Genomic DNA, 16,380 nt, shown 5'->3' on the forward strand with positions numbered 1-16,380 from the left:
ATCACCATCACCATCATAATAATATGATTATGATTATTTGTATTATTGTTATGATTATTATTGTTATTATTATGATTATTGTTATGATTATTGTTATTATTATGATTATTATTATTATGATTATTATTATTATTATTAATATCATTATTATTATGATGATGATTTTTATTGTTATTATTATTATGATTAATATGATTATTATTGTTATTATTAATATGATTATTATTATTGTTATTATTATTATGATTAATATAATTATTATTGTTATGATTATTATGATGCTTATTATTATTGTTATTATTATGATTAATATTATTATTATTGTTATTATTAATATGATTAATATTATTATTAATATTATTATTATTGTTATTATTAATATGATTAATATTATTATTATTGTTATTATTAATATGATTAATATTATTATTGCTATTATTATTATGATTAATATCATTATTGTTGTTATGATTATGATGATGATGATTATTATTAATAATATTATTATTATTGTTATTATTAATATGATTAATATTATTATTATTGTAATTATTATTATTATTATCTGCAGTGCAGCTCCGCCGTGTGGGCCCACGTGCACAGTGCACGTTTTCCTTCTCGTGACGTTTTTAACACGCGACCACAAAAGTGGTCTTGGTTGTCGCAATTTGGTGACGTCACCGTGTTTGTCTCCACGTCGCCTCTGATGTTTAGATGAGTAAAGATGGCGGAAGTGGACGAGTCTAACAAGCCGCTGGTGAGTCGAACTGCGCCGCGTTTCTGTTTTCCTACGGGAATCGGGGTATTTTAGGACAGGACAGCACTGGTGTCCGCCGGGGAGCTGGCAGCCCTGATATGCCCCCTGAACAGACACATGAGCGCCCAGCCAGGAGGCTGCGAGTGTCGGGCAGTGTGCGGACAGGCCTGAGCCGGGATCCGAGATTATTATCCGCTGTCTTCACACGACATGTCCTCAACTTACAGTTCATTAAACTGCAGCGGGTATTGATCTGCTGTCGGTATTTGTGAAAGACCAATAATGACAAGACTGGATTTCGTTATAGGCCGGAGCAGTTATGTGTCGTATACTTTCTTTTTTAAGTATTGACAATTTGTTTCGGAAATAAAGTGTGCTATGATGACACTTTAGACACACTCGTGTTCTTGACGTAATGGATAAGATAGCCTTTGTGCAAATCAGAAGTAAAGGTTAAGGCGAACAGTGCATCCCAATACATTTCATTTTTTAACCCCTGAAGGAAATCAGTCCGATTTAACAGTTCAGCAGACAGTCTTCAATTATTAACGTGATGTATGTGAACAACGACAGAAATATGAGGCCATGCGTTGCTGACACTCGTTTCAGCACTTGCTGCCACGGCAGATGCCGGTGTTTGAACCCGCTTGAGAAATGCTGGTGCTGGGAGCGGACACAGGTTTTGCTGACACCTGCTGGGTGGCTGATTTGAGTGTGATGCTGGCAGCAGAAGGGGTGGAGGCTGGCAAAGGCTGCGGTGAAATGCCTTTACAATGTTTGCAGACATTACAAAGATCCTGGATGTGAAGGCTTTACAACAGGAAACGTTTACTGTTCTTGTGGTTCACCTGTAACCATGTAATGCTTCAGTGGACCAGTTTCAGGTGGTCTCTTCTAGTTTTTGTTCCATTTGAGCTAATTTACACCCTGAGAGTGTGATTACCAGTACAGTTAAGCTTGTTTTGAGATTGTTATTTTGAAAAAAGTAACATAGACATCAAGGAACCTGCAGGACCCATGTGCAAAACCAATGCTACTGATGTTGAGTGACTATTGTGCGGAGATCAGGTGTTTATGAGAAGCTTGCATTTTGATCCCCTGTCCCCTTTTCTCCCACATTGTAATGATTTCCGCACCTTAGTTATGTAATGTTGCAATAAACACTCCATACACTTGTCATTCCACTGTTCAGATGTCTTCTGCTTGGGATAGCAAATGACATTAACTGAGGTTATGATGCTTAAAAGATCCAAGAGTTTGTTCCAATGAATGACCATTGTGAGAAGAAATCAGCACAACCGATTCATATTTTACAACCACTTTTTTCAGTGCATTCAGAGTTCAGTGCATTTGAATTAAACTACTAACCTTCATGGGCTTTTCTGATTAGACCTGACAACTATTACACAGGACAATTTAAAATGCACTTATTCTGTCCAGTCCAGGTGAATCAAACCTGAATAACCAGAATAATCCAAGAGTAGTATGCTGTTTCTTTAAAGAACAAAACAAACAGATAACACCTCTATAACTATTACAGTTATGATATCTTCAATTAGAAGTGTGTAATAAACTAGTACACAACAAGGGCAATATTTTTTCAGTTTATAAGCACATAAGCATTAATTTATATGCATGTTTATAGATTTGTGTGTGTGTGTGGCTGTCTTGTAAAATACAATCTGTGGAAAGATGTTCTTCTGGTTAATTTATTCTGTGTAACAGCAGTAATACAATTGTGTTTAATTGTTTTAAGATAATTAACTAATTCTTGCTTTGAAGCTATACAGTAGGAGTCTCCCGGCAGGTCTTGAAGCAGGTGTTGAGGATGCACTTTGTTATCTTGGCCAATCTCAGCGGGTCTCCTTGTATGTCTCAGTTCGCAGGGCTCTCAGATGTGTCGATCTCAGAAGACATCCCGGTGGAGGGCGAGATCACTGTGCCCGTGGGCTCCCAGACACAGGAGGACGAGTATTCGACTCTAGACGAGCCAGTTAAAGACACCATTGTGAGTCTGAATTTCGAAGCGCAGAAGTGTGTGCACAGGGTCAGTGCTCTTCTCGTGTTGCAGCATTTGAAATTGTCGTCTGCTTGACATGGGAAGGCCGTGACTGAGGTGCTTGTTCTAGAAATCAATCTGATCATATTCTGAGGGAGAGGGTTTATTGAATAGTAGAGAATACATTATAGTGATTTATATTATTTTCTAATTCATGATGCATATCAATACTGCATGATGTGGTCACAGTTTCAGTATTGAGTGCATGTTTTTATTTTAATGAAACTGATCTACACAGGAAAAATAAGTAGTTGGCTGTTGCTATGTTGGGGAAACATTCATTTGTGAGACAGTCTGGCCCTGGAGGAAATCAGAGCACAGGCCCAGCCTCCAGCACCGAACACAAGGTGGCCAGCAGAAAGCCAGCATTGAGTCCTGGTTGTGGAATGTGCGACTGGGACAAAATCATCGTCTAAACTGGGCCGTGAATAGCAGAGGGTTAAAGTACAGAGGTCATGATTGCCTGCTAGGCCAGACTCGGGCGCTCTGAGAAAAGGACTTCTTGTTGAGAAAGCTTTACATTTTCCTCCCTCACAAAGTCCTGTTGTTGAACCAGTGGAAATACTTTGGCACTTCTGTGTCTCTCTTTAGAAACTCTGCTCTATGGAAACAAAACAAGCTTTTTATGGTGTGGGACCCTTGAAAGGACACCACTGTATCGATCTTGTTACACGCTGAGCAATGTGCTAAATGTACACATGAATCATTTTGAGATCTGTGAAACTATAACACAAAAGTGTTCTGCAATTATGAAATTACTCTGAACACATAAAATGTTTTTAGCTTTTTTAATTGTCACACACTTTGTTTAAAAATAAGAAAGTTTTACAGTTCTTTGAATTGGTGTAAAGTCTTTGAACGTTTCTTATTTATGTGTTTTTGTGCAGCTCAGAGACTTAAAGGCAGTCGGGAAGAAATTTGTTCATGTGATGTATCCCAAAAAAAGCTCTGCGTTACTCAGAGACTGTAAGTATAAGCTATTGAGTAAATTATCTAATCCTCCAATCTGGTCAATATTAATACAAATATACATTTGGGGTTTCAGCTATTGTCAGTCTCGCATAAAAGGGTTTACAAGTCTTTGAAATGGCCGATGCTTTCATCTGTAGTTGTGTGTCTTATCCTGGATTTCCTGTCACGAATATGCTTGTGAAAACAGTTTGTTGGCTAATCTTTATTATATATATATATATATATATATATATATATATATATATATATATATATATATAATATATATATAATAGTTTTTTTTGGAATAGATAAAACAAGTGATGCCCTAAATATATTTCCAGTAATATAATAAGAATTACCTATAATACTATATATATATATATATATATATATATATATATATATATATATATATATATATATATATATATACACTCACCTAAAGGATTATTAGGAACACCTGTTCAATTTCTCATTAATGCAATTATCTAACCAACCAATCACATGGCAGTTGCTTCAATGCATTTAGGGGTGTGGTCCTGGTCAAGACAATCTCCTGAACTCCAAACTGAATGTCTGAATGGGAAAGAAAGGTGATTTAAGCAATTTTGAGCGTGGCATGGTTGTTGGTGCCAGACGGGCCGGTCTGAGTATTTCACAATCTGCTCAGTTACTGGGATTTTCACGCACAACCATTTCTAGGGTTTACAAAGAATGGTGTGAAAAGGGAAAAACATCCAGTATGCGGCAGTCCTGTGGGCGAAAATGCCTTGTTGATGCTAGAGGTCAGAGGAGAATGGGCCGACTGATTCAAGCTGATAGAAGAGCAACTTTGACTGAAATAACCACTCATTACAACCGAGGTATGCAGCAAAGCATTTGTGAAGCCACAACACGTACAACCTTGAGGCGGATGGGCTACAACAGCAGAAGACCCCACCGGGTACCACTCATCTCCACTACAAATAGGAAAAAGAGGCTACAATTTGCACAAGCTCACCAAAATTGGACAGTTGAAGACTGGAAAAATGTTGCCTGGTCTGATGAGTCTCCATTTCTGTTGAGACATTCAGATGGTAGAGTCAGAATTTGGCGTAAACAGAATGAGAACATGGATCCATCGTGCCTTGTTACCACTGTATAGGCTGGTGGTGGTGGTGTAATGGTGTGGGGGATGTTTTCTTGGCACACTTTAGGCCCCTTAGTGCCAATTGGGCATCGTTTAAATGCCACGGCCTACCTGAGCATTGTTTCTGACCATGTCCATCCCTTTATGACCACCATGTACCCATCCTCTGATGGCTACTTCCAGCAGGATAATGCACCATGTCACAAAGGTCGAATCATTTCAAATTGTTTTCTTGAACATGACAATGAGTTCACTGTACTAAACTGGCCCCCACAGTCACCAGATCTCAACCCAATAGAGCATCTTTGGGATGTGGTGGAACGGGAGCTTCGTGCCCTGGATGTGCATCCCACAAATCTCCATCAACTGCAAGATGCTATCCTATCAATATGGGCCAACATTTCTAAAGAATGCTTTCAGCACCTTGTTGAATCAATGCCACATAGAATTAAGGCAGTTCTGAAGGCGAAAGGGGGTCAAACACAGTATTAGTATGGTGTTCCTAATAATCCTTTAGGTGAGTGTATATACATTTGGCCCATATTGATAGGATAGCATCTTGCAGTTGATGGAGATTTGTGGGATGCACATCCAGGGCACGAAGCTCCCGTTCCACCACATCCCAAAGATGCTCTATTGGGTTGAGATCTGGTGACTGTGGGGGCCAGTTTAGTACAGTTTAGTATAGTCCAATTTTGGTAAGCTTGTGCAAATTGTAGCCTCTTTTTCCTATTTGTAGTGGAGATGAGTGGTACCCGGTGGGGTCTTCTGCTGTTGTAGCCCATCCGCCTCAAGGTTGTACGTGTTGTGGCTTCACAAATGCTTTGCTGCATACCTCGGTTGTAACGAGTGGTTATTTCAGTCAAAGTTGCTCTTCTATCAGCTTGAATCAGTCGGCCCATTCTCCTCTGACCTCTAGCATCAACAAGGCATTTTCGCACACAGGACTGCCGCATACTGGATGTTTTTCCCTTTTCACACCATTCTTTGTAAACCCTAGAAATGGTTGTACGTGAAAATCCCAGTAACTGAGCAGATTGTGAAATACTCAGACCGGCCCGTCTGGCACCAACAACCATGCCACGCTCAAAATTGCTTAAATCACCTTTCTTTCCCATTCAGACATTCAGTTTGGAGTTCAGGAGATTGTCTTGACCAGGACCACACCCCTAAATGCATTGAAGCAACTGCCATGTGATTGGTTGGTTAGATAATTGCATTAATGAGAAATTGAACAGGTGTTCCTAATAATCCTTTAGGTGAGTGTATAATACACACACACACACACACACACACAGAGTAAATATATAGCTAAATATTATTCAGAATCTTTACTAATTGTGAACTGAATATTAACTACCAAACCAATGCTCGAAGACTTTGGGGGGGAAAAATAACTTGGCAAAAATATAAACGCCTCTAGTGCAATCCTAAAATAATGAATTCCCCAAAAACCCAGCCTGCCTCGATGCCCGTTATTCTGCCACTGAAGCTCTTGAGCTCTAGATCATATTCTCAGCCCTTTACTCTGAAGATCCGTGTGGCCGAAGTGTGTTTAAGGGTGTGATGTGATTGAGATTCTCTTCGGCTCCAGGTGTGTTCCTGCTGATAAATGCTTTTTTTCCCCCCACTTGACTAGTGATTTGAATCCCTGCAGGAAAGAAATTGAGCCACTGTGAGCAAGAGACTTGGTCAGACAGCTGCAGTGTTGCTGTTCAAGTGCAGATAGATGTGTTTATTGGCAAATCGTGCTGATGCTAAAATACATATCCCTGACCCCCGTTCCTTCTCTTCCAGGGGATCTGTGGGGTCCGCTGCTGCTCTGCGTCACACTTGCACTGTAAGTCATACCAATGTATTTAGCTATTTATTTTTAATTTAAAATGGACAACAAGAGGTCAGTAGTACCGCAATGAAGTCAATGAATCGAATAAAACCACTGTTGCAATTCTGTGTGTATTCCTTACACGTATTGGAGCGATCAGCTACTAGCAAGTTTTTATTGTTCTTTCAGCCTAATTTGAAAGAGTTTTGCTCTCCTTTTCCACAAGTCTGAATCGGAAGATTGTCATTTCTGTGCCATTTCATACTTCAGTGATGAAACGCAGTATATAATATTAGAATTCCTCGAAGGTTAGTCCCATCAGTGCTCTGTCAAGAGCCAGTAAACAAGACTGCAGAATTTCTCTTATCCATGATTGTCTGGAAATGACGCACACCCTGCCCTGTGTTTGTGCGTCTGTGGGTGTATAGGATGCTGCAGGGCGGATCTGCGGACAGTAAAGACGACGGGGGTCCGCAGTTTGCCGAGGTGTTCGTGATCATCTGGTTTGGATCCGTCATCATCACCCTGAACTCCAAACTGCTGGGAGGGACCATGTAAGTGTCAGCTGTGAGGCTGGGCTCAGAGCGGCTGCAGGCTCATTCACAGAGGTGGAATGAAAGAGTGACCCCGTTTGTCTTCCTGCTCCCCCCGCAGCTCCTTCTTCCAGAGCCTGTGTGTCCTGGGCTACTGCATCCTGCCCCTGACCGTGGCCATGGTGGTCTGCAGGCTGGTGCTGCTGGGGGGCTCAGGCATGGCCAGCTTCATCGTGCGCTTCGTGGTCGTCATCGCCTCGTTTGGCTGGTCGACGTTCGGTGAGTGCGGCCGCGTGGCTTTCATCACAGCCGACTCGAGATCGGACTTCCGCTTTGCCTGTAGGCGACCTACAGACCCAGCAATGTGACAGACAACACTATATTGTGTGTCATTATGTATTATATCCGATGATATGCTAGAAGGTTAGAGAATTGAATGAAAGAATACGTTAATATAACGCTCTGCAGTTTCCATAAGACAAGTAGATAACAAATGAAGCACAAGAAAACACACAATGAAACACAAACACTGAGGTCTCGGGGGTTGTTGGCGTTTGATCACATCTTATATGATCTTGTCCGAATTGAATGACATCACCGTGACATAATCTGTGTGTAGTGGTGCGTTGCCGGTCGATTGTGAGGTGAGACTAGAGACGGGCAGTTGTGTATTGGTTTGATGTTCCACACAATGCATCGTTCTCCCAGCAGGGGGCAGCATTGCACATCCCACAGAGTAACACAGAGCGGCTCTTGTGTGCCTGTAAACCACACAGGCCGGGATGGAACTGGAGTGTCTGTAGTCCTGAACATCAGCTGTCTTGATTAGCTGTCTGGCGTTGTGTGTAAACATCCTGGCGTTCCCAGACGCTCATGCTGCCCTGCTGATGTGTGTGTCTCTCCCCCCACAGCCTCCACAGCATTCCTGGCCGACAGCCAGCCGCCAAACCGCAAGGCGCTCGTGGTGTATCCCGTGTTCCTGTTCTACTTCGTCATCAGCTGGATGATCCTGACCTTCTCCCCGTTGCGCAGCGGAGACACGCAACCCTGAGTGGGCTGTCCGCAGGGCCGGCGCACCGCCCCTCGCGGTGGGGAGGGACAGAGGACCGCGTACCGAGTGACTCATCATTATTGTCATTATTATTCACCCTCCTCTAATGAAACCCTGACGGTAGATCTGGATTCCCATCGTAAGCGACCTGCATGTTCCCATATCTGACCTGGGGAGGAGAGACAGAGAGAGGGAGGAGACGCCTGCAATACGGACGGATGGATGGGAAGAGTGCGACTTTGTTTTGTTTAGTTTGCTTCCTTCTCTTGGTTTCTTTCCTCTTTCGTTCGCCTGTGCGACTCGACGAGTTCTGATGGGTGAAATGAACGCACCGTTATATTGCGTGCCGAAGGACCGGTTGTGTCGCTGGGTTTACATAGCGCTCTTAATTTAAAGTTTCTAGTTTAATACATGATTAAGACCCCACTGTGAAGACTGAATTGGGGCCTTTAATTGGGGAAGTTACCAAAACGAATAAACACAATGCAGAAGAGAGGGTTCCCGGGTTCTGAAGGGACTGGGTCTCCGGTGAACCCGGTTCAGATGGGCAGCTGCAGGCACACACAAGGAGTGCACGTCTGAAGACAAACCCAGCTGTTCGTGTAGTTTTGCAGTTCCTGGTTTCCTTCACCGAGCTCCTCCAGATGTTTTAAACACGGGGAAACAGGTGTCTTTTTTTCCTGCTTTGAAAGAGATGAGTTTTATTATTTATTTGTTGTGTAAATCCAACGTTAGGCCTTATTACACAGTCGTAGTCCCAGTCCTGTGTTGTATGTCGTCAGTGGAGGTGTCTGGTTTAGTAAAGGGGTCTGTGTTATAAGTCTGATCAGCACTATTTTTATATCCATATTGTTTTAAGTTAATTTTGTTTTGCTATAAACTTGTTTTATGGACAATATAGTTTTAATTCACTACTTTAGTTTTGCTTTCTGATTAATGTATTGAGTAACGGGTGTTCTAGTTTGATCTTGGTGAAGAGGATGAATCAAGGCTGTGAAGAAGAGGTTTCGTATTTCTCCACTGAATGTCATTTTGATTATATTCTTTCTTTCCTGATTTCCAAATATGAACCAATATGTGTCAGTGTACTTGGTGATGGAAACCTCCCTCCCTTTTCTATTCCAAATCACTTGGGATGTTTGATTTAAGGGTCTTGCTGAAGGAAACGTTAACAAAATGAACAAGAACTAAATTTCCCCCTGAGAAACCGGTCGTTCTTGTGAGAAGCGTCTCTCTCGCCTCCTCTAATCACTTCAAGGATGTATAAACTAATACGACTCCGATTGGCACTGATAGCAGGTCTGAGTGTTTTGAAAGCTGATATAATTGCAACTGAGGGGTTTTTCACACTGATACAGTAAACCCACATACAGACATGCGTGAACAGCTGAGGTTTGTCATTTTCTTTCATATAAGAACCAAGTAGTTTGCAAAACTAATCAGCACAGATCAAATAAGTTCTGTTCTGTGCAACAGGAAGGGGATGGATGTAAATCGTTAGTAACTGCATCAGTAATTCTGTTATATAAGAATATAAGGGATGCCTTAATGTGTTGAGTTTGTTTGAGAATCACTTCCCCAGCGCCTCATGGGAAAGTCTTCAGTGTACATAAACAAAGAACAGCATCAGAGTCATGTGTGACCAGAGTGTTTATTCTTGTTTTACTTTTTAATTTGGTCCAGATGGAAGCAGACTGAACCCAGAGACACTTCGCTTTCTACATTTCCTTAAGACTGAACGTTTCGGGATACACGTCTGATTGGAAACGGTGTTCGTCTCGATTGGCAATCTGATCCGGCTGCTCCACGGCGCTCCGTGTCGCTGTCCTGTCGGTGCTTCTCACTTCGTCTGGTTTAAGTGTTGATTTGTGCAGCCGGCATGTGGAACGAAATGTAAATGAAGGGTAATACTGAGAATTCATGAATACAATTGTCAAGGCTGACGGGGTCGAGGACCAGCCTTTGTCGGAGGAAATCTGTGCTTTTCCCTGGGGGACAAAAGCAGTGTGGCTTATAAACACGCTGCGCTGTTCACTGTTATCAGCTGCTGTGGGTTCGATGTTTATTACAGCACTGTGCGCAGATCCCACAGTGGCCGGTCTTCAGGCCGTGTCTGAAGGTATAATGCTGGTAGTGGATTGAAAAGAAAGACCTTTTTAAAAGCTTTATGACAGTAATGTGTTGGAATGTGAGCCAGACAGTGTAAGTGATGCTTCTGGACTCGTGATAAGATCATAGATCGAGTGCTGTGCCTTAATTTCCTCCTTCACTGGGAGGCTTACTGTGCACCTCTATCTCTGCGGTTTCTGTGTGAAGTGTACATGTAGGCCTACCCTCCCACCCTGGTGATGTCATCACTCTGAAAAGCACAAATATTTGATAAAAAAACAGGAAAGGACCCTGTCGACGCAGGAATTTACCTCTCGGCACCCTCTGTACAGTATTATTTCCTATTGCTCAATCTGAGCAGAACAAAAAGATGTACCTTCAATTACAAATTTTTGTCTCCGTGACTGAGTACAGTCACTGATAAAACTGACTAAAGACATCAAGGTAGTGGAAAAGCCTCGTGTCCAACTATAAATTGCGAAAGGTAGATGAAATGGGAAGAAAAATATTGCAAAACAGCCTATTATGATCTGTGAGTGGTGGGCAGGTTTTCATTGGTTCGGGGCGTGACTGAGGTAGGAAATGTGGCTCAAGATTTCACACAACGAAACCACAGGGTTCCTCCGAAATCCTCACAGATTACTGCACATACTGAAAAGGGGGATTTGTAGTCGGGCTGTCAGTGTGGATCATGTTCCCCAGTTCGGAGCAAGGCTGCCACGGTCTTTTTCAGAGGTGGTCATATTTATACATCATCCCTTTGCAGAATAAAGCTTCTGAGACGGCGGATTTGTAAGCGTGTGTCGTGAAAAGCGTCTGAGAGCTTTTCATTGTCAGAATTATCCCTGGGGATCTGTGGCTCCATTGGATGGATACAGAGTGAATTGATAGCTTCTGGATGTGAATATGAATGGTGCTTCCTGCAGCCGGGGCACGATATTATTATTATTATTATTATTATTATTATTATTATTATTATTATAATAATATTATTATTATTATTATTATTATTATTATTATTATTATTATTATTTCTTGGCAGACGCCCTTATCCAGGGCGACTTACAACATAATATATGCGGTATACACATATCCTTTGGGAGATGTGCACACAACACCTGAAATGAGCACCCCTTGTATTCACAGCTCGTTTTGTCTTTTAATATGCACAGTCAGGCTTGGTTGTGCAGTTTCCACGTCACGGAGTGAACACAATTGTGTTTGTGCGTCTGTAACGTGTCGTGAAGTTAATCTGGTTTCTGCTCAGCTGTGGAGAAACGGGAAATGTTTTCCACTGAAGAAGAAGAAGAAAAAAACCTCTCGGGGAAATGCAGTTTTTACAGCTGTCCATTTAGGAATGTAACTCGTATGCCATGCAAGTTTAAACTGCATCCTGGGAAGGGGGTGTGGACTGGCTTATTTACAAGCAGAGCTGCGAACTTTTTAATTACCCTGGAGGTATTTTGGATTTAAAAAAAGGTTCCCCTATAAATGACGCTTATCTAAAAAGCCGCCCCGTCGGGCCCCAGCTGTTCCTTTGCTTTCCACGGCGGTTTCCACAGCCACCCCTGCGTGCCCAGACAAGTGCGTGAGACGGTGCCTGCCGGAGAACACGCCGGGTCTCATACAGCGGGCTGCAGAGATGCGTTTCAGTGTGATATCCCAGAAAACGATTCCCTAAAGTGCCTGCCAGGGCCACTAAATCCTATAGGACTCCTTAAGAGGAAAAACACAGCAGCACTATTTATAGCAGCTCCTTGTTAGACTCGCTGGCACTTAATGAGGGGAGTCTTGTCCCTGGCAGCGCTGATGTCATGTGGCTCTGAGGGGTTTTTATGTGAATATGAGCTAAAGATGTACTTTAGTTTCTGAAAGGCCCCAGGAGGCACACAACAGTCAGGTGATGCCGAGAGTCATTTTGCTGTCCTGTTCAACAGGGTTTCGTTTCTGTGGGTTCAGCTTTGCTGGAAAGCAATCTGAACCGGCTCTCGAATGCAGTGGATATTATTTTTGGGAGAAAATGTTATTAAACTTGAGAATTTCACTGGAGATTTTAAAATCTGAATCGTGTCCTCGTACACCTCCCCCAGTTAGTTATCTCTGTGAAGTGTGGCTCTGCTGAGACGATGCCACGCATAACCAGAAATGTACAGTTGTGGGTGGCAAGTCACCAACTGCTGGTAGTTCATTAAAACTGTACGGTATATCATTGGCCGTTATCGATCCACCACTGGATGAAGCCCTGAAGAGACATTAACCCCTTTGTGTTTGAATTAAATAAACACAGAACACCATGAATGGATGTTATATTTGATGCTTCATCTCAGTGGATCCCTATTTACTTTTGGCTGCTAATGATAACAGTATGTATTCAAAACACTCCCTCCCTCTGAAAGCTGCTCTGTGCAGGAGCCGGTGCTGTGGCTGCTGCTGATTGTTTATTGCACAGACGGGATGTTTAAGAGCCTCCAACCCCTCTAAGCCAGCGGTAAATAATGGAAAGGTTATTCTTGAGATATGGATTATGGGTGTTCAGCGGCTCTGAAGAGATTTAGTGTGTTATTGTATAACTGCGTGGCTTTTGTGTTTGTGTGTGTGTTGGGGGGTCAATATAATCGGTGTAGTTCACCGGTTTTCAGCCTTGGACCAGATCGCCCCTCCGCCTGCGGTTTGTTTGTTTTGTTCCAGCTGAGATGTGAATTAATAAATTGAACATTTACTTGAACTCGAATTGCTTAATTGGACCTTTTATCATTTGTCGGCTGTTAAACAGATGATTATGTGCTTAATGACAGACTGAATAGCTCAGCTGGAATAAAAAACTAAAAGATTTGTTGTGTTCAGGGACAGGTTATTGTGGTTGGAGAAGAAGGATAACGTTAAATAGATTTTCTTCATGGTATCAATAAACAGCCACCTTGTTCCTTCACAATCCCAACTTTGAATAATCCATTTAATCCTGATCGATGGAGCTGGTGTTTTTGTATTGTGAACCCAGGCATGAGGAGATCAGTGGGGGCGTCACCTGGATAATCTTCAAACACCAGAGTGGTCTCGTATCAATGGGATACGGTGTAGAAGCACTACAAATGTGCCTCGACCAACCCCAGCCATGCGCTTATTCATTTGAACCGTCTTCATAGGACACACTTAACCCCTTGCAGAAGATATTCAGTGACACCGGTCTTGTCTGTGAGCTCTGCCCCATCGGCATCTGTTTCCGTACGAGACTGGAGGGTCCCGATGTGACATCACTTTGTAATCTTTGGAATAAGAATTTAAAAAGATACAAAAATCACTAATGGACATGTTGAGTCTTCTCTCAAAGCGCAATTAAGACTCTGCAGTTAAAGAGATCCCTAACAAAGCTGTGTGCGGCCCGCTGGACCCAAAGTCATCTCACAAGACAACAGGGACTGGGCTGCCCGAGTCACTGTTGCCTTGTGAGATGACTTTGGGTCCAGTCTATGGGCGCCCGTGAGCTGCTACTGTTACAAACGAGGGCTACATCCATCCTCCCCACACTGCTATCTCTGCCACATATTAACTGGGTTTCATTTCAAAATCATGCCTTTTGCGGATGGACACAAAATAACATTTTTGCATTTTCCTAGGTGAGCCAAGTTCGTTATTAGCGGTAGACAGTCGTCGTACAAAAGAAAAAGAAAGACATGCCTTTGGGGTAACTGGTAGGTTGTTTAATTTGCTTTGTAAAAAGCAGAAAGACAACTTTATTATACCCCTATTTTAAATGCCATGAAAGTACACAGAATATAGCTTTTTTTTTTGCAGTTAATCTAAATCTACGGTAGTCATCGCTAAAACACATTACCTGACATGTGCAAGAGGTAAATGAGAACAGGGACATTTCTTTTCATATTATTTTCTTGGGAGTTTTTTGGATAAAAAATAAGAGGTGTCTGCAAGTACACCGTGTCTCAATCGATAAGGCCCATTCGCTGATAACTTCTCTGTGATTGCGCAGAATGAGTTATTGTTCAAATGGGCAGACTGCTCAATTTGGAAACGCCTGCGATCAGCGCTCGCTGTCTCCGGGGGATTTGTCACTTGAGAAGAAAGAGGACAATTGCCATTTTCATACTTCTAAATTGTGCAGAACATTCCCATTTTTACTAAATTGGAAACAAAATTGGAAAGCGTGTGCACTATAACAGTCACAGATTTAAACCCAGGAGGAAATGTTGAATCCTTCCTCTCTTGCCAAGCCACCACTTCTGAAACGTTAACTTTTTAATAAAACATTAAAACGGAAGCCATATAATATCTGACTTCCGCTGCAGTTCTGAGAGTCGTCCTGTTACACAACACTCACTTCAGTCACTGAAGAGAATACTTTTGACACAGAAATGTGCAGACTCCAATGGCTGTTGTAAAAACATTATAAATTGACACATATAACTAGATTGAAGACACAAAATATATACAAATGAATGTAAAATGAGGAATGTAAGGAAATATAGTGTACATATTGAGTCAAAACGATCTAGTTGCACTTTATAGGTGTTATTCCAGGGAGGGACTGATGATTTTTGCAGACAAGGTTGTTGTGCAACAATCCAAGAGTATTAACTGCTCTGTGTGGTGACTTTTGTGTAACGCTTCTCTGGTCTTTGTCAGAACCAAAACACTGCCAATACACCGAGCCCTCAAACCTCCCAGATCAAGTGCCAATGTCTTTATGTGTAGGTGGACTATGAAGGAATGAATCATAAAAGACCCTATACAGATTTCGGGAGGATTTGTATCTGTATGTAGTTCTATAGAAGTTACTGTTAGCAGGGTTTAATTCAGACACTGAGATCAGGTTAGATGCAATTACCACGAGATTGAACAGGAGCGCATTAGGAAGGAGGATTAAAGAATCGTTTATGGGGGGATTTGGTTGCCTCTGGGCACGGATTATATCGGTGAAAGGAATTCTGTATTTCACAACATGTACCTTTAGGCAGGTGTTGCAATGTGCACCAAATATGAACTTCCTGCTTTTGAATGCATAATGGTTCACACAAACAAACACCCGCTCACAACAATATCCCTGTGCATTGTATGTATTCAGTGTACTGGCATGTATCAGTTGTATGTTTGTGTCAGTTAGTTAAAATCGAAGGGAAGGAAAGCAAGACCGTGAAAACCATCTTTAGTGGTGAACACTGGATATCTAGACTCTATTGCAGTCCTCGATTTTACTTTCTTTCTTGATTTTGAGATGCTAAAATCCTGAGTAGCTGTTGAAAGCACTGAAGCCTTTTATATCCCACAAGCACAAGATCACACGCTCTCACTAATACAATCAGAATAGTTTCATCTGGTTTCCGATGCACTGGATTTGGAGATTCTAAAGTCGACTGGAAAACCTCCTAATGGCATCGCAAGAGGAGACACTTCAGAGAAGAAGCCGCTTGCTAAGCTGTGGTCATCATTTTGTGTTTTATTCCATAATGATGGCCTGGTGGGCCATCGGGATGCTAAGCTGATTAAGTGAAGGCCTGGAGTAAAAGGTTTATTGCCTGGGAGTCGGACCGGCTTTGTACTGAGAAGCATTTCAAGAGCAGATTTAGCGCGTCGTTGTGTTTGCGCAGAGCGGTTGTGAATGGCGCAGACCCTGCGGCGTGCTTTTTGAAGGCATCTGGGACGGTTTCTTATGTAACTGCGTTTGCTCTGTCTCTTCTGTTCCCAACCTCCAGAAACAGACTAAAACCCATGACGTGAGTATGAATGACAAGAGACGGAGGAGGAAAATTCGTAATCTTCCCGACGATGAGACCATTTGTTCTTAGACTGAAGGAAGGTTTTGTCATGATTTGTTAATGATAGTTTCCACAAATGTTTGAAGAAAAATATAATAAAAAATACTGTAAAATCCAATTCTACACTGTTTCTTTAATAGAATTGTAGCTGTCCTAGATTATTAACAAGCTTGTAAACTGAACTAAAAACATATA

At 42.0% G+C, this 16,380-nt stretch overlaps 1 protein-coding gene across 1 annotated transcript; it reads left to right on the forward strand.

Annotated features, from left to right (window-relative positions):
• Window positions 1–681: 681 nt before the first annotated feature.
• On the forward strand, window positions 682–9,939 carry yipf6 (Yip1 domain family, member 6). Its single transcript, XM_066714726.1, has 7 exons — window positions 682–757; window positions 2,637–2,765; window positions 3,704–3,782; window positions 6,697–6,739; window positions 7,153–7,278; window positions 7,379–7,536; window positions 8,169–9,939. The coding sequence occupies exons 1-7, from the start codon at window positions 725–727 to the stop codon at window positions 8,306–8,308; spliced, it is 708 nt and encodes a 235-aa protein (XP_066570823.1). The 5' UTR covers window positions 682–724; the 3' UTR covers window positions 8,309–9,939.
• Window positions 9,940–16,380: the final 6,441 nt, after the last annotated feature.

The sequence above is a fragment of the Amia ocellicauda genome, chromosome 10 (genome assembly GCF_036373705.1).
Source record: "Amia ocellicauda isolate fAmiCal2 chromosome 10, fAmiCal2.hap1, whole genome shotgun sequence".
Lineage (NCBI taxonomy): Eukaryota > Metazoa > Chordata > Actinopteri > Amiiformes > Amiidae > Amia > Amia ocellicauda.